The following is a 22,448-nucleotide window of genomic DNA, read 5'->3' on the forward strand; positions in this document are numbered from 1 at the left end:
CCCGACTCTACCCACTGGACAGACAGACAACTCCAACAATGACTGCCGACAATATCCGACCGAAGGTATACCGGCCAAACAGATCAATACTGTTTTCAACCGACCGAACGGCCGAACCCATATCACCGACTCACTGTCAGGGGTGGCAGTCGACATCCGACTTTCACAAGGCACCAGATCAACCGACGGTGTTTTCGAGTCATCATCCGACGTCCCGACAGTCGAATACTGACATATAGTCGGCCAGTCCGTCCAAACGCTGTACAACCGCTATGGGCTGTTGTCCTGTCAAGGACATGCTGTGCGACCGCTCTGGGGCATTGTCCTGCTAAGGATATGGGTTAAGTCTGATGATCTGACAACCCACATCGATTTGACAACCCCCGACGATTTGATAACTCCCTAGTTGTCTGCACCATTAATGACAGGACCATACTGTATTCTACTATAAAACGGGGTAAGGCAACAGTTTCAGTAAGTTTTCTCAAGCTTTCTTAAGCTCTGGAAAAGCTCTTAAGCTCTAAGCATTATCTCGAAACTCTGTAAAAATCCTATTCGAGTGCTCCATTTTTTTTGAAGCAGGGTACTGACTTGAGCGTCGGAGGATCTTGCCGGAGCACCCCCAACTCCAATTTAGACTTTCCTTGCAGGTCCCGACAGCGGCCGTGATCCCCTCGACTCCAGCTTCTCCGGCATCGGCAGAATTCTGCACCAACAATATTATATTATCATCCATTATATAGTACTATGCAATATCTTTATTATCATTTTATCATACCAAAAGTAATTTTTTATTTTAGTTCCCAAACATATGTTAAAAGTTTCAAAACACTTTATAAATATGGTTACTAGACAACTTTTTATAAAAACTCTACTTTCAAAAATTTTACTTCTCAAAAGGTCTACTTGCAAAAGTTACAAAAGCTCTACTGCCCACAACAATTCCAAATATAGCCTAAGTCATTAGTGTTCATTAAGTTTGTAAGAGCTAGTTCAAGAGGATAGACTTTCAAGCCATTTGGACTATTAATATGGCCTACTATATTTGGTTGGCTCGAAATGATCGGTTTTTTGAGAAGGTAGCCAATCGCCACTTTGGAAAGGGCTTTGACTCAAACAACAGAGAACAGAGATCACCAAGTCACATGATGCTAGAGAGCCTTTGATAGCTGGGGATACTTGATTTCTCATTCTGCCTTTGCGATAACTCGAACAATGTTCATCATTTAAGAGTTCCCACCTTTGAATTTTTTGAGATCAACTTCGATGGCAGTGTGAAGAATGGTGGTAGTAGAGGAGGTTCGGAATTTTTAATCAGAAATCTAGACTCCAAGTTTGTTAAGATCAATGGATATCTGATTTTCAACACTTCTTCTAAGTGTGGAGCGAAGTGTAAGGATCAGCTATGCCCAACATGTTTTAGGGGCTAATTCTATTTTTATGGAGGGTGACTAGGCCATTGATTTTCAACACTTCTTTTAAGTGTGGAGCGGAGTGTAAGGATCAGCTATGCCCAACAAGTTTTAAGGGCTAATTATATTTTTATGGAGGGTGACTAGGCCACAATGATAGGCTGGATTCTTTGGAAGGGAGTCGAGAGCCAAGACCCATCCTTTATTGTCGGATATTTAGAGTTTGACGAGGGAAGATACATTCTTTGTCATGAGGCATGTTTATTGAGAGGCGACGATAATGTAGATTGGATTGCAATCTTCGTAATGGAGCACTCTGCAGTAGTGGTGTGGATTGAGCTGGAGTCTACTTTGGGAGGTCATCGAGATGTCTTATTTTTTAATTTCTTTGATTATATTTATACTAGATTGGTGTGATTACCATTTTAGCAAAAAAAAAAAGAAAAAGAAAATCGTGCAATATAAAGGGGGAGGTCAACATCAAGAAAGATCCTCAATTCATTCAATCAACTACAATATAAAACCAATGCACTAAGAGCATGTTTGGTTTAAGGGAGTTTGACTCTAAAATGGATGACTCTCATCTCAGTTGTTTAGCTGAGGACAGTCCTATTTTCATATTATTCCAGTAAGAATAGAAATACTTCAATCCTCCAAAACTCAGTCCCTATTCTCTTCTAATATTCAAATTTCATTTCGACTCCCATTCTACTTACAATTCAAATATGTTAAAGAATATTATTTCGATTCTTATTCCAATCCATTCCGATTCTAATAGAAAACCAAGTGCATGCTAAGAGATAATAAGGATGTTGACCTTCCCGATAAAGAGATAAGAAGTGGGACATAAACAAATCTATGTATTTTAGCTTGCTCATTTACAACTTTTGTGTTGCGGAGGCTAGGAATGTAACGTGAACAAGAAATATTTCAGATGGAATTAGAAATGATATCAATTAACCTTCAAGTATATTAAACAAGAACTTTGTTTTTAGAAGGCTTCAAGCTCTCACCTTGGTAATTGCCCTTAGAAGGCCACCAATATTTTCCAAGCTTTGAGGCTATTAACACTCAGGGTTTTTTTTTGTACAATTAATACCCAGGTTAAAATCAATGGTGTCCTCTTTGTAGATGCCAAAGCTTACAGTTGTGCATGTTGGGCATGTATTGAGAGTTGGTGTGCTATTGACTTGCCCTCCTGCTAGCTAGAACAGAATATCAACATCAACATGGAATTATTATCAACATCAGTGACATGAAAAGTAGGAAACATAAAAGCAACAACTACCAAAAAATTCCGATTATCCAAATCTGATCGTTAGAAAATAGTTGAGTGAGATCCCAGAAGAGGGGATCAAAGAGAGAGGAGAAGAACAGATCTCCCTGCTTTAAGAATTACATCCATAGGAAAGTGCCCACTCATTTTCGCCATCAACAATCGCTCCACACTTCCCAGAAAGCTTGTCGAATCTAGTATAGATACAGGTCCATCTAAATCAACAATCCAACAGGTAATCCATTAATAGGTTATGCACATGAAAACATAAATATACATTGTGCACCCACAGAGATTTCATTTAATCAACATATGCATTTTCACAGCATGGTGGTTTATTTTAAATTCATATTTAGTTTAGATACAAAACAACAATACATAAATAACCAACCACTATTTGTAAAAAAAGCTATTAGCATTTATCCGCAGCAATTAGAAACCCCTTAACACTGCAAAAAATCAATAATCAACAGCTCCATGATGTGATTATTATATATTGAAAACAAAAGATTTGAAGAGAACTATATTAATCAATATGGTAATTGAAGTAACTTGTTACAGAATTAATGAATATTCAACAGTGGATCCTACCCTTTTTTGAACATGATATGAAAATTTTGACACTAAATCATCTTATTGGGTTTGGATTCAGATCTTGCTTGGATCAGACCTGAATCTGACCCCTTGAGATCCTCATTCGTTGAAGATTCACAGCCATTTACACCAAGGTTTAAATCTGTTGTCTTCATAATCTACAATCTTGTTTGGCTATCACTGGGAGTTGATGTTTGAATCCATCTTACTAAAATAAAACAATGTTAGCACCAAATCATTAGCTATCAATACTGATGACCACAAAGTGAAAATCTTAAAGGTCAGATGTATTAAAATGACAGTTGATTATCATATACATACATCTTGCCTTTTTGGTGAATTCCGATGTAGAAGCAATTTGGTAGGAAGGTTTCACGATAATCTGATATTCTATAACTTAGCTCTAGGAGATACCATAACCATCCATCAACATCCAGATGGATAATACTTTTGAAGAGAGAGCCTTTTTTCTTGGTGATAGAAATACATTTCTATTGCTTTTCCACTGCTGTACAGTTCAATATATAACTCGCTACAATAGGAAAACAGATTTTGTATTTACAAAATCAGAGGAATGGTGGAGGTGGACAATTTACTGATGTTCAGAATTACATTCACCAGCATGCCAACAACTTGATCTGGTAGCCAATTAGCACTGGAAATTTATATAAGCATCTGCTGCTAAACCTCATAGGAAGCAATTGAAACTTTTGAACGTAACTGTTTGTGCGAGATTTTGATTCATTGAGAAGGATTATATCTGAAACCAAAATGTTTTTCAAATTGCAGTTTCGCTGATATTTTCAGTCAAAGTCTTCATAAGTTCAACTCGAGCTTTCTCCAGGGCATCTAACAAGTTCTCAGGCTTCCTCCCACCAGCTTGGGCAAAATTAGGCTTGCCACCACCTCCTCCACCACAAAGTTTAGCTATACCTCCTATAAATTTCCCTGCCTGAATTCCCATTCCAACAACTCCAGGACTAAATGCAGCTACCAGGCTTACCTTTCCATCTCCTGGGCATGACCCTAGAACCACAGCTGCAGGATCATTCAATGAACCCACAAGATATTCAGCAGCACTTTTCAGAGCATCAGCATCCAAGTCATCCATACTCTCAACGACCACCCTAGGAAACAATTTATTTTTTGCTCTTCATCATGATTAGTGATGATAGAAAGCAAGAGATAATGGGAATTTAGCAGTACCTGACATTTGAGCTTCCAACCAGAAAGGCTTTATTTGCAATAATTGATGCTTTCAATACTGCAATTCTATTGTGCAGAGATGAAACTTCATTCCTAGCCATCCTTAGCTCCTCCAGTATGTTTTCCACTCGACCGGTGACATCTTCTGCTTTTACCTTGAAAATGATGAAATGTAAGTCATGAACCAAAGCAAGTAGTCTTTGTACTCTGACAGAAATCCATGAGATCATATAACAACACCACAGATGCAATATCACTTGTATCTTTTCAAAGAAAACCATGAGGAATAAATTGAATAGTTTGATTTGAGTGTCTCAGCTGTAGCCAATGGTATATCCACATCTCAACCAACCATTTTTTGCTAGGAGGATGATCATATGAAGATTTTAGAAGTTGAGGGATTGTGAGAGTCCATAGTGCTCTCAGTTTCACATTGGGATAGCAGAAATCACCATTTTAGATGAAAATCCCGCGTCTCACAATCTCAACTTTCCAGGAACAACATCTTCCATAGGTTCTTCCTCTTCTCTTTTCCTTTCACTTAGCAACTCTCACACAAAAGGATACCTCATGGATAGGGTGATTGCACATTGAAACATGCACTTAATTTATAATCAACACTGCTCATTGAGACGAAGTTACTTTCTATGTTAGCATCATAGTGAGACAAACGAGAAGGAAAATAAACATCATGAAGATCACCCCAAGCATCACAAAGGAGAGCCCTTTCCCATCAAAATGTGGACTGCTATGGATACAGCTCTAAGTTGGGAAGGTACCATGGAAGAATCAAGGCTTACTGAACTACACTGGCTGATACAAGAGGGATCATATAGACCCAGTACAGACTTGTAGATACAGAGGCTTGGTATGTCCCGATACTGTCACATGGTACAGGTACCATGCTACTCAACAGCATACCATGCGTTGGTATAGTATATACTTTAGCATACTGACCTGTACCAACAAGGTATCAGTATAGGGTCAGATTGCAAGACTTGAAACATTAGGCTGAAAATTATAACCATCAACTAACATCAACTCTTCAAGATTGGCTTCAAATTCTTGGAAAGACAACATTAGGCATGAGACTGGCCCATCATTAAACATAAAAAAAATCATATCAGTAGGAGATAGAACTCAACAGTTGCATCTTATGCTTATCCAACAAGGGAACAACCTTCTAAAATTTCCCTAGACTTGGAAAGTCCGGTCAAAGAAGGAATATCACAAGGTCTGTTAGAACAAACTGCATGTGTCTGCGGCACAGATGAAAAATCGGGCAGAACACAGCCATGCAGATGGTAAAAAAACATCAAGAAAGAAATATTATGAGATGAGCTAATGAAGACCTTGAGCGAAAACATACTTTGAGTATCGAGCACAAATGTCTCATATGGTTATCTCGAGCAGTGACATACTCAATAAAAGCTTCACCAGCAACAGCTTCAATACGTCTGATTCCAGAAGCAATTCCCTGTTCTGAAATTATTTTAAAGCCACGAATCTCCAAAGTATTGCTCACATGTGTCCCACCACAAAGTTCCATTGATACACCAGGGACCTCTACAACTCTCACCTACAAAACACCATATGATACTTCACCAGCCAAAAATAAAAAAAAGAAGCGCACCCCCCCACACACCTCATTACACAAATCAGTTAAGGCAGATCATCGTGAGCAAAAACTAATTTACATATAACAGAATGATTTCATGCAATGGTTGAGCCAAAAACTAATGTATAGAACTCCAATGAATCTGACCGGCCCCTTTTTCATCATGGTAAAGTTTTCATGAGCCACACAGCATAAAAGAACACAGAATGAGTAAACACATCTTCTTGGCTTCTTTGCTTTTTTAACAGTGAGTGTAAAATTCAACGGTGGACAAGAAATTCAGACCTGTTCTCCATATTTTTCACCAAACATTGCAATTGCACCTGCTTGCTTGGCATCAGATAGAGGCATAACTTTTGTTTGAAGTTGTGTTGCATCACTAATCCACTGATTTATCAGTACTTCAATTTCCATTATTTCATGTTCGGCGAGTGGACGATGGAAGTTAAAATCAAATCGAAGTCGGTCAAAGGCTACCAGGGAACCAGCTTGTGATGTTTCCTTGCCAATGACACTTTTAAGGGCAGCTTGAAGTAGATGTGTTGCAGTATGGTGGACCTACAAGATAAGAAAAGTTGATATAAGAAAAGAGACAAGTTAATGAACTCATGTAATATTGCTAAATAGCACCTGGATAACATATCCAATCTCTTAATTACACCAGGATGAAAATGTGTAATACCTTTTGATTCATACCCTAGTTTAGATGGAGTTTTATAATAGGATAATTCAGTCAATTTTAGTTAATGATATCAAAAATGAGGATTTTATTTTGTCAATTCAATCATCCAGACAAGTTATACTAGACCATGCAAGACCCACTTTGAAAGTATTAGGACCATATAAGATGCTTAGATTTAAATAACTAGAATGATATAAAATGCAAACCAATATAATGGAGATTTGCGAACTTCAGCACCTTTATAAAATATGACAGAAATAAAGTACCATGTATCATGTCCCCACCATCCAGTGACTCGTACCAGACACTGTGCAGTCTACATAAAATGCACCATATCATGTAACAGTCGGCACAAACCAACTTAACAAATTTAATAGAAGATAAATAGATAGTGCACTAAAATTATAAATTCTTGATATACTTTTATTTTGATCGCTTTTCTGTTGAGAGGAAAATACGTTTTTTGCATGCATAACACAAAATAAATCTCGCACCAACATCAGCTAAACATAAAAACATGATTAAACAAGTTCAAAAACATCAAGCAGAGTCATCATGACAGATGTTGCATCGAGGATAAAATAGCTCCATGCTCTAGGTATTTCTACTGGGGCCTTGAGAAATGTTATTCTATAGTTTTGAACAATAAAGGAAGATAATTATTTTAAACTCATTTAAAGGAAATTCGCACTTATTGTCCAATTTCGTATAAAGGGTTAGAAATTCCCCTTTCTTGTCATAAATTCGGCATCCACTCTAGCAATATCTGTAATGGACATCTGATATTAGCGATCACTGCATCTGAAAAGATAGAATGTGGGCAAGAGTTCCGTGGTTTGATATGGAAATTTGAAAACTTATTGGGCTATGGTGAAAATTGCCACATGCTGGAAATACATCAAAAGAAATTGCAAGGTTAATTACAGAAATTAAACAAAAGAAACAGAATCGTTTAGAACATATAAACAAAGATGAAAGCAGCACAAACCAACAGATAGAGGGAATCTGTAACTACTATGATGATGCACCTACTAAATGTGTATTAACAAATGAACATACAGCAGAATAAATTTAAGACATTAAAGGATCATGGAGAAGAATAATTCTCTGACCATTCTACCTTCGTAATTTTCAACCTGAATTTATATCATAAGCAGCATATTGAAATATGCAAGCACACCCCTCAAGGACGCAATGTGGCATGTCAAAAAAATTATGCAAAAAATAAAAATAATTCTAAGAATTTGAACTCATACTTTAGCCCTCTGCCTCAATTTTGCATCAACTGCAGCATCCACTTCTAAGCCGACTTCCAATGTCCCCTCCTTTATTGTACCTTTATGAACGAATATATTTCCAAGACTTTTTTGGACATCCTTTATTTCCACGATTGCTTTCTGTTTTTTATTTTCATCTCCTATGCAGTATAAGTAACCATTATCTCCTATCTGACCACCTGATTCAGCATAAAATGGTGTCCTGTTCAACATAATTTCTACATCACTGCCTTCAGAAACATGTGCAGCTGGATCGCCATTCACCAAAAGACCCTTTACTATGGCACTAGCAGAAAGCATGTCGTATCCCAAAAATTCAGTGTCAGGAACACTCTTTGCAAGCTCCAATTCATTTCCAACTGAAAGTTTGACTACATTGTGAGCAGCTTGAGATTGTCGTCTTTGATTTTCCATTTCAATATCAAATCCCTCCATATCAATGCTAACTCCTCGTTCTTCAGCAACTTCAGCTGTTATCTCTATTGGAAAACCATAGGTGTCATATAAAAGGAATACATCTTTCCCGGACAGACAAGGCCTATTTCCATTTTCACCTTCATTTGATAAAGCATTAGACAGAAATTGATCCAGTAGCTTTTCTCCTCTCTCCAAAGTCTGCACAAACCGCAGTTCTTCTCTCCTTAACTCATCAAGAACATGGGTCATTCTTGATTTCAGATCTGGGTCGATGTGGGTGCTAAGTTCTATCACTGTCTCAGCGAGTACTGGTAAAAAAGCTCCTTCAACATCCCCTTGACCATTGCCTTTTATACCTAGCAACCTACCAATTCGAACAACTCTTCTTATGAGTCTTCGAACTACATAACCTCTGCCAATATTTGATGGAAAAACCCCATCTGATATCAGATAAACAACAGCACGCATATGATCTCCAATAATCTGGAACAGAATGAGGAAAATGAGAAGGATGATCATAAGATAATGAAGGGGAACGGATTAAGGGATTGACATATGATAATAGAGTGTATAAATAGAAACTTTTGAATGAAATCATACTTTAAGATTGGTCTTTGTAACATTATCTGCTTTAGCATACGAGTTCTTTGCCAAATTTGCAGCTTTCTCTATAATCGGAAAGATCAAGTCAGTCTCGTAATTGTTTGGAACCTGCTACATATGGAGATGAATTAGATGATAGTCGAAGGTGTAGAAATAAAAATTCACAAGAAATAAGACAATTATAATGATGAAGCATACTTATATTTTAATTTATTATATAGCATGATTTCCTTTTACAACATTCAACAAAAGAAGAAAGAATACAAAGGTGTCTCTGTTCCTTCTGTTTATCCAATTTCTTATGGATATGAAGCTCATCAATGCTACCAAAGATATTAGGACATCACCTTGCCCCCTGACCATGAGGTGTGTAGCATGTAGGAACACACTAATGAAACTGTATCAAAGTCCTAATTAATTCGATACTAAATGGGACTATTGCAGTAGATACATCTACTTCATGATACCATATGGTGATTCATTTAATTTTCAAAACCTTTCTATTTGGACTTGATTGAAAAAGCAGTAGTATATTAGTTAGTTGGCAGATGCAGATCTTGTTGCTAATAGCATCTTCATAGTTAATGCTTCCAGACGGTCTGTAAGATCTCAGATCATCTTACCGGTATATTTTATAGTCCACTATATCTAATGAGTATCAGTAAGTCAATCAGACAGATGCAGTGCTGAGAATTCCTTCAAATTCATGTTCACAAATGTGGAGAACCTTCAAGACATAAAGCTGGTGACAACACTCTGGGTTCTCATATCAATAGGTTCAATAACTAGTGGAAGATGGAACACCTTCACCTTTGTGCAACAACTCCACTTCTAAAGTGATAATTGTTCAATAGAACAGTCATGGTAGGTAACCAAAGGTCAAGTTGAATCTTCTCCAAACAGTGTTTAACAGAGACAGCAAAATAGTGATAAATGCTACAAACTAAGAGTGCAATTGTATATATTGGTTCCCACACTCGGAGGGAAAAATTGGAAAGAAATGGAGTAGGAAACACTCTAAGAGAAGTGGAGTTGGGGAGATGAGTTACCAGGAGATTGGTTTAAGTGATATAAATAACAAATCATGATTTTTCAGGATAGTGGTGTATGATGTTACCTTCTGAAGGATCCGCGCCATACGCTCGAGGCCCATGCCCGTATCTATATTCTTTTGTTTTAAGGGTTCAAGGGATCCATCCTCCTTTTTGTTATATTGCATGAAGACCAGATTGTAAAACTCTATAAATCTACTATCATCATCCAAATTCTGCATGCAAGTTTATAAAATTGCCAGTTCATTTGTGTAAGTAAACAAACATTAGGAAAACAAGATTAAAAAAAAAGTCTTGGTTGTTGAATTAACATAAAACATACAGCATCAGAATATCCCCTCTCAGGATGGAAATCATAATAAATCTCAGAGCAAGGGCCACATGGTCCGGTGACTCCACTGGTCCAAAAGTTGTCATCTTCACCCATCCTCTTAATGCGCTCCTTAGGTACACCTACCTGATGAGCAATTAAAAAGTTGGGTAAGATATAAAAGTTGTTGCCATAAATAATAGTTACAAATGAAATTCGTAATCAAGGATGTTGTCAGCTCTCTTTATGGTCCTTTACTACAATAACACATTTAATCGAGGCAGTGCTTCCATCCATCCCAAGTCCATGATAAATATTTTGACCTGCACAGTCAACTGCTTGCACATTTCCTTGATTGCAGGAATGACATTATATGTGGCTTAAAATTATTAGAAGTTTCAATCATAGCGTTGTTCTAGAAAGCAGACCCAGGTGTTCTGCTTAACCCCCTGTGACTCCCCTAGTCAACTGCTCCAACAGCAACAATAGAGGTAAAGGAAAAGAGGAGAATTGAAAAGTCAGAGAAAGATAAGAGAATAGAAATGCTGAAAATTTTCATCATAACAACCTAGCAATTTGCAATAGTCAACAGCTAATTGTTCACTATGTACAACTCTATGAATCCTTTTTCTTACATATTGTATTCTGTTATAGCTCCTAATTTTCTAAATCTCAGTCTGAATTTAATCTTCTATTTTCCATGAAACCATAAATCTAGGAACTCCACTAGTTCTTTGGTTTTGTGCAGCATGAACCTCCCTGCTTGCCTCCTAGCATAAGAGCCTCCAGAACATTGTGCAATCAGCTACCACATCTCTGACTATATACTTGCCACAAATCCATAGAACATCCAATGTTTCTATCTTCAAAAAGTTCAATTGTCTGCTTCATTAAGAGAGATTCCAAAAATTGATTCACTTTTCAAACTACTGACAGTTTCATGCAGTGTTTGTCACATACTTTTGACGTCGCTCCACGTTCATAGATATTTGAATTTTTTTTTGGATAAATTACAAAAATCTTCCTGAGATTAGGTCAAAATTACAGTTACACCAACTAGTTTCCAAAACCTATATTGCATCCTTCACGTTTTATTCAATCCTACAGTCTAACCCATGCCGTTAGACAATCCGTTAGTATTAACTGGGATCTAATTGTCACGTCATAATGAATTTTTGAAATGACCAAAATAGCCTCGGATAAGAAAAGGGGAAGATAGCTTTGTTGCCTGTTTGCGGATAGAGATGAAACTACTGCTTCCAAGCCCATCTATCTTCCCCCTCCTTCCGTATCTCTCTCCTCATCCCTCGCCGCCCGGGCTCCCATGACCCTCTCTTGACCGCCTCTACGTGCCGGTCTCCTTGCTACCGCCCTCGCCCTCGCCCAACCAAGAGGCTGTCGTCAATCGCATCTACTACGTCGCTGCTAACGACATCGTCGGATCCAAGCTGCCACCGACGGCCAGTGCACCAAGATAGGGGCTTTCATTGCCTATCTTTGGCAAGTCCTCACCCATGGCGCCTGCTCGGAGGACAAGGTCTGCTGCATGGGTGCCGTCATCGATGGCCACATTCGGCTAGCCCGCGGCGGCGAGATGGCTAGCTACTTCGGCAAGATCTCTGTGTGGGAGCCTCCGGGTGGAGGAGCTGAAGGATATGGACATGGCAGAGACGGTAGAGGCGGCAAAGGCGGTGCACGGGTGGCTGCACTGGACGACATCGGATGCCTCTGCAATGTGGGACAGCTCAGAGAGGCTTCATGGTTGTTACCCAGTTCGAGGAAAGTGGCGAATCACCAAATGTAGTTATGTTTACATCTCTGATCGATGGATTCTGGCAAAATGGCAACCTCGAGAAGGCAAAGAGTTTATTTGTTAGAATGGAAGAGATTGTTCTAATCCCAAATGGGTTCACCTATACTGCAATGTTGAATGGATGCTTCAGAAAGGGCCTTCAAAATAATGGGTGTCAACACCATGATCAGATGAAGAGAAGAGAATTATGTGCTAATCTTTACACATAATCCATTGATATATGAATGCTGCAAAGATGAAAGCTTTGATCTTGCGTTCAATTTGCTCGACAAAATGGGTGAGAATCGAGTTTGTTTAATGTTGCGGCATATAATGCATTACTTGGTTGGCTTTGTAAATGGGAAAAAAATTGCAAGTTACCAAGAAAATTTTAGGAAGAATGAGAAATGAAGGAGTCAGGCCGAGCTTGGTTACATTTAACATACTCATTGATGGGTATTGTAAATCAGAAAAGAGATCGAATCTGTTGGTCATATTGATCACATGAAGGCAGGCAGCAGTTCTCCAGGTATTATTGCTATAATGTACTCATCGCTGGCTTTTCTTGGGTTGGGGATTTCGTGGGGCTGCCAAGGCTTGCAGAGAAAGGAGGGAGAGGGGCTTAGCTTCTACTAATGTAACTTATACCATTTTTATTGATGTTTTTACTAGGAGAAATGATATGCATAAGGCATTTGAGATGCACGGATCCATGGAGAGCTCGTTTAGAGGCAGATGGTACACCTATGATGTTTTGATACAAGGGCTCTATGTGGGAGCTACCATGAAGGATGCATGGAAGTTGTTCAAGCCGATGAGTGAGGAGATGTCGAAGTAGAGTAACATGATCCATGACATGATGATTTCTGGGAGTTATAAGGAAGGTTGCACATATCAGGCTCTAAGGTTGCTCAGGGAAATAAGCGAGAATGGGATGGTCACGAACGTTGGTAGCTATAGTGTGAGCATCCGTGTTCTTAGCAACAAGGGAAAGTGGCATGAAATTGAGGTTCTGCTTAATGGGATACTAATGTCTGGCCATATATATATATAAAAGTTACCAAACTGTCTTCCACTATTCACTTTGTTTTGTTACATCACTGAGGTAATTTGGTCATTTTATAATTTTATAACTTTTTAAGTAACGCCATTATATCTCTAGGGTGTAACTATAGGTTTTTCAAACTATCGGATGAAAGTGTAACAAAAGTAAATCTCAGGGGGGTTTTTGTAATTTACTCTTTTTTTAAAAAAAAAAATTCCTTAGAATCCTATGCATTAAGCAGAATGCCAACAGTAGCTCATTACATAATCTACAAGTACAAATATATGATAGGCACGGTAAGTTCTAGTTCCATGGTGTTCAACTGCCTTATGAGTAGAACTTCAAGATCTAGTGAATGTTAAACAATATAACAGCATTGTACTCCTAATTTATGCAACTTACCTCATTGTGCCATAAAGAGAAGGCTTCATCATCATCTTTAAAAACACTAATCCACAGTCTATCCGGAGGTAATCCAAACCTATAAGAAAGAGCCCATCATGTTACAGCTAAGAAAGCATTATGACAGTAGAAAATCATGAACTGAGTTTTTTTGTTTTAATAAGAACAGGTCACTGATGAGATCTGAATAACAAATTAGGCATAATAATATCAACTGAAAACCAAATGTGACGAAGAACACACATGCTATTTAACCTAAACAAGTAAACATGTTTAGAGTTTCATGAAATGCGACAGTTCTAAAAATGGTTGTTGTGACAGACCACAATATACTGTCAAATTTGACAGGCACACAAGCACAAAACTAAGTGATAATATATATTACTATGAAGCCTCTATATGATTCATAACAGTGGCAAACAAGCACAAAACTAGGAGATAATATATATTGCTATGGAGATTACAGTATTCATAAGAATACCTTCGACTGCAGGTCTTTATTCAGGTGCCATCAAACTCACTCACGCACGCACTCATGCACGTGTACATCTAAAATCTAGTTTGACATGCTCCTCTCATGTAATATTTCAGTATGCTATGGATAATCAATGTATATGTCTATACCAGAAATCATATAACATTCCCTCCCAACTATGATCTATTGTACCCACACAGAAAATCTTATTAGACATGCTCCTCTCGGGTAATGTTTCGGTATGAAATGGATAAGTAATGCACAAATATGTTTAACAGAAATCACATACCCGAATCTCTGACATTCCCTCCCAACTATGATCTATCACTCACCTAGACTGGAAAGCAGTAAAAGCACGCAATAGTATGAGTTCTCATTAGTTCCAGATAAGTTACTTAGTAAACTGTTTTCAAGTAATAAGTAGCATGATAAAAGTGTCCAATTGAACTTGATGGTGCAAATTGCCAGATTTGAATAGAGATCCAATAATTACAAGTAATATGTAGCACTAGTAGCAAATATGGTCCTCATTTCAGATAGAAGATGAGGAAACCAAATGACATAAGTCTTGCATACTGCTGAAAACTGGAGTACAAAGGAAAATGTCTTAATTCATGCTTTCAGAAGAATACTGAGAAGAAATAATAATACACGCCTGACACAAAACTCAACTTCCATAACCAGTATCATGAAGAAGTCTTAGTATCATTCCGACACTCAAAAAAACTAGAATAAAGGAACCAAAGATGTTATTGCAAAACTTAAACAAATGGAATCAACAACTCAAATAAAGGTTATACAAGTAATGGTCCATGACCATGTAAAGTTACTATCAGCTCCATACATGTCACTAAGGCTCAACTTAACAAGTTCTTTTCTGTTGATTGTTATGACTAATCATGGCATTTAGAAGTTTTTACAGAGTGATCATGTATATGGAACTCCAAACTACCATAATGTTGACAATGAAAGTGATGTCTGTTCTCTGGAAAGTGCAAATCAGCTGTATAGACAAATGCTTTTCTTCAATTAAACTACTTAAATTTACCAATATAGAGTTCATGGCCCATCGAGAATTAAATTTATGCATACTCCTTGGTCGTAAGCTCCCATGCCCATACAATGGCTTCCTTCTTAAAGTAATCACCGAAGCTGAAGTTTCCAAGCATCTCAAAAAAGGTATGGTGTCGAGAAGTTTGTCCCACATTCTCGACATCATTAGTTCGTATGCATCTTTGAGCAGTTGTAGCACATGGTACACGTCTAGGTTCCTACATAATGTGTTTTGACATTCTTGTGTCAAAAGAACCGAAACAATTGGAAAATCCTAAAGTGCATCGTGCTTGATGTCACATAATTATACAAAAACTAAAGCATTATCCTTATACATCTAGCTTGATAACCATAATTAATTTTATAGAATTGCTCATAGAAGACTATATAAAATTGTGCAAGAATCGAAGTTAAAAAATAAAATTTATTCATCACATGATGCAAACCAAAGAAAATTCCATTTTCCAATGGTGATAAATCAAAAAGAAAAAGAAATGCAGGCTTTTTCTCCTTTTCTCAAAAAAAAAAGAAAGGGAAAAACATAAACAAAGAACTTCTAATGAAAAGTTGAACAGGGGAATGCTAGTAGATTTAGAGAAGAATTTTGAGCTTTTCTATAATTCTTTGGGCATTGGATGCAAAAGGGAGGATGAGGGGATTTATATAATAGTGATATGGTAACTTAGATATATCAATAGTGGTACTCATGGGTGAACATTGACACACTTCTTATTTGGCAAAGTTGAGGAAGGGTTGTAGGTCATAAGTACAGTGGTTAAGAAGCTTAGTATTAATAAAGTGGATATATTTCATGTCTAGATTGATACTGATTAAAAGATTAAAGGCTTTCAGTACTGTCTCTTTTACTTTTTTAAAATCTTTTAAATCCTGATGCGACTAAAAGAAACTCATTCTTGATGGTAGGAAAGACATGGAAATGGGTGAACAAACACAGATACCCATTTTGCTTCTCGGTATTTCTCAATCAAATAGTGCTCTCAAGCATGGTAATTGAAAGTAGATTTAAACTTTAAACTACTCTGTCAATTTTGAGAACTACATTTTCTATACACAAAGGTTCAGAAAGTCCTTCCTAGCAAAATTTTGATGTTCTACTTGTACTCATTAAAAGGTGAAGATTTTTGGCAACTACATCTTCACTACTGCTACTACTTGGTTCCCTTAGAGTTGGTTCCTTTGACCATCTGAGTTGGTTCCTTTGGGTGGCCATGTCCCAACTCTTATGAGTCAATAATTTGATTGCCTCTACTGTGATTGCAATCTTCTTTGGAATGTTTTTATCAAGACATTGTTTAACCTCAAATGCTATCTATGGAGAAGTCTGGTAGAAAGAAATGAAAGGAATTTCTGTTCTCAATCATCCTTAAGATACTTGAATTAATAAATGTGGTAACCAGGCTATAAGCTCTGGTCCAAGGAAAAGCTTCATGTATGTTAATGAACCATAGCTGGGTGGATGCGGTTGAGGGATGCTTTTAGAATCTTGTCCAACTTATGCCTATGCAACTTATAATAACAGCAAAAAACCCATAATGTTGTGTTTTTGGGAACGAGGCATCCAAAAAGACCAAAATAAACAAGATAAACTCTGCATAAATGAAAACCTTGAGATGGACTTTTGCTAAATATGGGAAGGATAAGGTAAGGAAAGGGTATTAAAATTGAGGACAAAGTGATAGCAAACCAATTCACATCGTATGGGCAAGCATGACAAAGATCTGTGAAGAACCAGGTAAGCAGAGGCATTCTAGTCTATATCTGAAGGTTGGAATGAGAGGAGGTTTTAAAATTGAGGAGAAAGTGATAGCAAACCAATTCACATCGTATGGGCAAGCATGACAAAGATCTGTGAAGAACCAGGTAAGCAGAGGCATTCTAGTCTATATCTGAAGGTTGGAATGAGAGGAGGACATGATCTTGCATGGACAGAAGTTGTGCGAAATGATTTCTAAAAGCTTCAATAATATAGAAGGTCGCATTTCTCAGGAACCATTGGTGGGCAAGGATTCATATAGCCAGTCCCAAGTGGGGACAAAGCTTCCCGGTCATGTAATTTTTTTCCAATCTAACAAAATTATAGCACACTAATTTTGGAATCAATCAAAGATCACATTGCAAATGGATAATAAAACTAAACTCACAATAAGTGGGCATGTGTCCAGATGAATTATTTCCTTTTCCCACTAAATTTCCAAAGTCCAAAGAAGTTTGCCAATGTCATAGATGAACATCATATCTTGAACAAACCCTGACCCATACCTAAGATCTTTCTTTGGATTACAACCTTCCTTGCTGAATGTGTGGGATCAGGATGACTTAATGTATCTACAATCTTCAATTCTAGGTTAGCCTGATTTTATTAAAGAAGCAATATTTGCAAGCCTGACCGTTGACTGAGAAAGTTAAATTTTCTTTTTTTCCCCCAAGTTTATCATTCCTTAGGATAAAAGAAAATTTTCATGTAGCGCACCTTGCCAAGAAAAATAGGCTTGAACTGAAGCATTCCAGCAATTGTAAGCAAAACTGTAGGGTCATCCGGTACAAGTGATGCACTTGGGAGTATCTTGTGACCTCGTGAAGCATAAAAGTTAAGAAAACGATGTCGTATTTCATCCCCACTCATAGAGTAATCCTTAGGTATGCCTCCAAGCATTTCTTGAGTCACAGGTTCTATTGAAGCTGAAGAGTTTGGCAAATATAGACTTGAGAATTATGATATCTGAAAGACACGACAAAGTTCTAACCAGAATAATCAAGAAAAGGGCATACTAACATACATCTTACACTGAAAATTATTTTCTTTTGAGATTTAGAGTTGCAAATATGACTTGAAGGAACCCAAAAATATGTTCTCCCAGCAGCACTAGCATATTCCAAGCAACAGCATCCTACAACCACAAATAGTATATGAAAATAGATGACACATATTCATTTACTCTAATGCAGGTAAAGATCCTACATTTACACGAATTGTTTAAGATGCATAGTCATATCTATGATCACAGCATAACTAGAAGCGGAACTAGATAACAGGGGAAGAAAGGTAAGAATGTAAATTTAAGCTAAACACAAATGGTGTTCACATCGAGAAGTCACTCCACAAATCAGTTGAATCACATCAAATATGTAATGAAAAGTTCATAAAAGTATATAGCATAGGAAATATAAGGATGGAATGCAGTACTAGTAGCAATGCTAGCATGGGGAGTTACTCCTTTTGGCTTGTGATTTACCATCACAGCAAGGGGACCTTGGAGTAGCTTAATTTGCACAAAAAAGAACCTATGTCTTTCTACTTGTCAGCTTGTCTTTTCGGTCTCAGACCAAGCTCCTCTCCCATCTGAAAAGGCATTGGCCCATCAAATTGATAATTGACTTGTGCATCCTATTTTCGATCTTGTTTTAGAGTTTTTAAAGAAATTCCAAAGAAGCTTATAATTTGCAAATTAGTTTATGACCTGATCCACTCTGATCCCATCTATAATTCACAATTTGATCGTGATCTTGGCTCGGCATTTATCCTACCAAAAGATTCATACTTGGTATTGTGCCAGATAAACCCTTTTTTTAATTTAACATTGTTTGATGATGATTATAGACCTGCTATGAACAATCAAATATAGATATTTACTCATCTAAACAAATGTAGCTTCTAAGCGACCATATAGATGTGTTGATCGTTGATAAACATTCCCTGATATGCACTTTATACTCTAAAAACTTTAACATGCAGATACATCAGACAGACAATTGGAAATTCAAACTTTAAGAGTAATTAGACCAAGCAATTGCTTAAAGATACTAAGAAACAATTTGATGAGTGTTAACATGCATGAAAGGCACAATTTGAGAATATATGACACAAAGCAAACTGAGTATAAAAAGCAAGCAACATTAGACATAGTCATAAACTCGTAATTTAGTACAAGAAATTACACTGGAATGCTGAAATACAAACCAAAATGATGCAATATGAACCAATGCCATCAAAACATGATATCAGTCCCTTATGCAACTTCTTTGTGTCATAAGAAAAAGCACAAGATGAATTGATAAACTAATTTTAGAAACAAATAGGTCTTGCAAGCATTATCAAGGTCACTTGATGGGAATCTACTATGAAATCCTAAATCTCCAAATGCGATGACCATTTGCTATGAATAATGAGAATCTGTTGAAAGGTGAGAACAAAGAAAATGTGTGTGTGTGTGTGTGTGTGAGAGAGAGAGAGAGAGAGAGAGATAAAATTTGGGGTCTACTTTCCTTTATCAATCATTTATGAGATCATGTTCCTGGATGCCCATATATCTGGATTTCAAAGTCCTTTTTCTTTTTCCCTTTTCCTTTGTTAAGATTTTTTTTTTTTTTCCCGTGGAGACTGACTTCTATAGGATTCATAGGTGTTACCTTTTAATAAATAATGTTAGATGAGAAATTTCTAGGCAACATGGTTGAAAAAATTACAAGGTTCTCTTCTCTTCCTCCACTTCTCCTACCTCCATGACTCCGAGAAGGGCGGAATTTGTCAATCACCTCTTCTGTTCTCGTTTTTTCATTTCTAGATAACCCCTACATTGAAATTAAAATTAAAATTAAAAATTGAAAAAAAAAAAAAAAACGAAACGAAAATCTCTGCCTCGACCATGTCTCCAACTGTCGTTCCCCAAGCATGAGGAAATTAATTCTGAAAACAGAATTTCCACCAGTGCATACATAATACTACCACCGTCAATTAAAAGCAATCATGCCCTAAGCAACCCAGCTCTCCCGAGAAACTAACAGCATTTAAGAACCAAACAAACAACTACTCCGGCTATTGCCGCGCATAAATACTGCTATTCGTAGTAGATTGATGAAAAAAAGCATCGCAAGAATCAAGAAAAGAACAAAAAGGAGGGGTTAGCGGAAGACAGGGGATACCAGGAAAGGAACGGAGACTGCAGCTCGACGTCGCCGGAGGGCGGCGGCGGTGGCGGGTGCCGAAAGCGGCGGAGAGGAGAGGGAGGGCTCTCGGGACGTCCACTAGCTTCAGTCCCTCCATCGAGCCTCGAGGTGTGCGTTTCTTGGCTCAACGCTTCTGTTATCTTGAGGCGCTTATATAGTTGTCCTGTTATCCGGTTGGGAGTGGGTTCCAATCTGTGTGGATGGGGATGGGAGAGAAGTAGGAGCCGTTGGATTCCTGTGCGGGGACCTGAGATGCTGGCATCCCAAACAACCCTACGACGGCAGCTTTCGGCGATACTGTAGATCGTGGCCGTCCGACGAGTGCCCGCCTATATTTTCCAGTACCCGGACCGAGATTGTCCTCGTGAAGGACCCTGATCTTTAACCTGTACAGATGATTCCCTGCCCAAAAATAACATAGGAAAGTAAAAACCGTTTGCAAAATCCGGGGATAATCTACGCTACCTACCAAGGAAAAAAAATGGCGGACATCATTAACGAAATGGGGCTGCAGAATCAACTTTCTATGATTTTAAAAATAGGATAAATTATTTTTGAATTTATTTCTATTCAATCAATTTATTTTTTATTTTTTTGAAATAAAATAAATTTTTAGGTTGGAGGGATGTCTACAAGAGTCTGAGTAGCATTAAACTCCGAATCTATCTGATCGAGTGACAAGGATCATATTATAAAAGCACCGATCGAAGGTCGTACATTGCACAAGACTAGAGAGATAAAAATATTTTTTTTAAAATCTGATCAGATTAAATATATATATATATATATAATAAAATAATATTTATTTAAATTTTTAGAATCACTTCATATTTTCAACTATCTATATAAATAAATTTTAATTATAAAAATATAATAATATCATATATTAGTAATATAATATAATGAGAAGAGGTGTTCTTTCAGATGGCACAATAAAATTTATTTGAAGAGTTGAGTTGGCAACATCTCAATATTTTTTTACAAAATATTATTATTATTATTTTATATATATATATATATATGATACTCAATTTAATTAAGTTAATTAGATATCATTTATTGTCTCTCAATTTTTTTTCTAAAATTGAGTGAGATTTTATAGGATGGTATTTTTTTCTCTTTTTTTTTGTGTTTTATAAAATTTTTTTATCTATTTATGAATAAGTTATGAGTTATGAAATGTTTGCACACTAAATTGATATTTTTTGCAGATAGTGATATCAATTTTATTGATATTGTTTGATATTTTTATCTCCATTCTTATTTTTTTATTCCGTGAATTGGCAACAAAAATATATCATTGAACTATAAACTTTACTTCTTCTAAATAGTTCCAATAAAAAAAACTTTTGCTATTTTTATCTATAATTGGCCTATTTATATATCGTAATAAAGTAAATTATTAATAGTAGTAGTTTGAATTCTTTGTTGGCCAATACATGTCTACTTGGCAGTAGTCCATTAAATATAGAAGAAACAATCTTGATCATAAATATAAATATAAAAATATCTGAGCTACTGAGATTTTCTTATGCGCACACTATAGGATAATGGCTAGGATAAGATCCTACCCATACTACCGTACATAATTTAGATTCTTCATGAGCAACAATATAAGAAGCATGTCGTACGATGCAGTCATGAATTTAAAAATAATTTTAAAATTTGAGCTCCTCATCATTTTTTTCTTCTTGGCATCAAAGCTCGAGCATATTTAGATAAATTTCATTCATTTTTCTAATTATCTAAATTTAGTTAATATTCAAGATAGAGTTTCTTTCTCAATCTTTTTTTTTTTTTTTAATTTGATAACGTGAATGTTCCCAAGAAGCCTCCAAGAGGAATTTTCAGAAAGCCATAACATATGGTATATTGCCGGATAAGTGCTCGATAATAGTGATTAGATTTATATCTAGTTTGATCATTTTATATATGCACTGTACTATGTTAATAATTGTTGCATATTAGCCTTGTAATTATAACCATGGACTATTATCTCAATCGGTAATATGCAACTGTACTTTAACACCATGGCACAACTTCAATATCCTATAACATGCCACTGTTTTTTTAGTTAGCTATGGAAAAATCTAAACATGCATTAATTCATTGGATGAAATCTCCGATAATAGTGAGAAAACAAGTAGCTCATTTTCTTTTTAAATTTTGTAAAATGTTGATGCATGATGATGACAAGAATATTATGCGATCACAAGTGAGAAATCAGTGGTATTGGATACATTAAGGATGGGTATATATAATCTTAAGT

The 22,448-nt window shown here is 36.7% G+C and overlaps 1 protein-coding gene and 1 pseudogene across 7 annotated transcripts; one reads left to right on the forward strand and one right to left on the reverse strand.

The window, feature by feature from the left end:
- Positions 1-2,684: 2,684 nt before the first annotated feature.
- Positions 2,685-20,588, reverse strand: LOC105039120 (alanine--tRNA ligase, chloroplastic/mitochondrial). 7 transcript variants are annotated; one of them, XR_012134838.1, is made up of 14 exons: positions 20,156-20,571; positions 18,013-18,123; positions 17,706-17,914; positions 15,254-15,432; positions 13,687-13,765; positions 10,460-10,594; positions 10,203-10,352; positions 9,083-9,193; positions 8,045-8,965; positions 6,392-6,664; positions 5,858-6,067; positions 4,489-4,643; positions 3,604-4,409; positions 2,685-3,490 (listed from the first exon to the last, which is right to left on the reverse strand). XR_012134838.1 is itself a non-coding variant. In XM_010915126.4 (13 exons), the coding sequence occupies exons 1-13, from the start codon at positions 20,274-20,276 to the stop codon at positions 4,061-4,063; spliced, it is 3,003 nt and encodes a 1,000-aa protein (XP_010913428.1). In that variant the 5' UTR covers positions 20,277-20,571; the 3' UTR covers positions 2,685-4,060. The 7 variants fall into 7 exon arrangements, 5 of the variants coding, with proteins under 5 accessions (XP_010913428.1, XP_019702923.1, XP_073100606.1 ...); XR_012134839.1 differs by having other exon boundaries at positions 2,685-2,903; positions 3,280-4,409; XM_010915126.4 differs by having other exon boundaries at positions 2,685-4,409.
- Positions 11,994-13,293, forward strand: LOC140854805 (uncharacterized; annotated as a pseudogene).
- Positions 20,589-22,448: the final 1,860 nt, after the last annotated feature.

Source organism: Elaeis guineensis, chromosome 1, assembly GCF_000442705.2.
Source record: "Elaeis guineensis isolate ETL-2024a chromosome 1, EG11, whole genome shotgun sequence".
NCBI lineage: Eukaryota > Viridiplantae > Streptophyta > Magnoliopsida > Arecales > Arecaceae > Elaeis > Elaeis guineensis.

Coding starts and splice junctions, on each gene's coding strand:
- LOC105039120 (XM_010915126.4), bottom strand. CDS start 20,276: ATGGAGGGACTGAAGCTAGTGGACGTCCCGAGAGCCCTCCCTCTCCTC. Junction 15,433..17,705: donor AGCCTATTTTTCTTGGCAAG/GTGCGCTACATG, acceptor CACATTATGTAG/GAACCTAGACGTGTACCATG. Junction 6,665..8,044: donor AATTGAGGCAGAGGGCTAAA/GTATGAGTTCAA, acceptor CTTATCTTGTAG/GTCCACCATACTGCAACACA.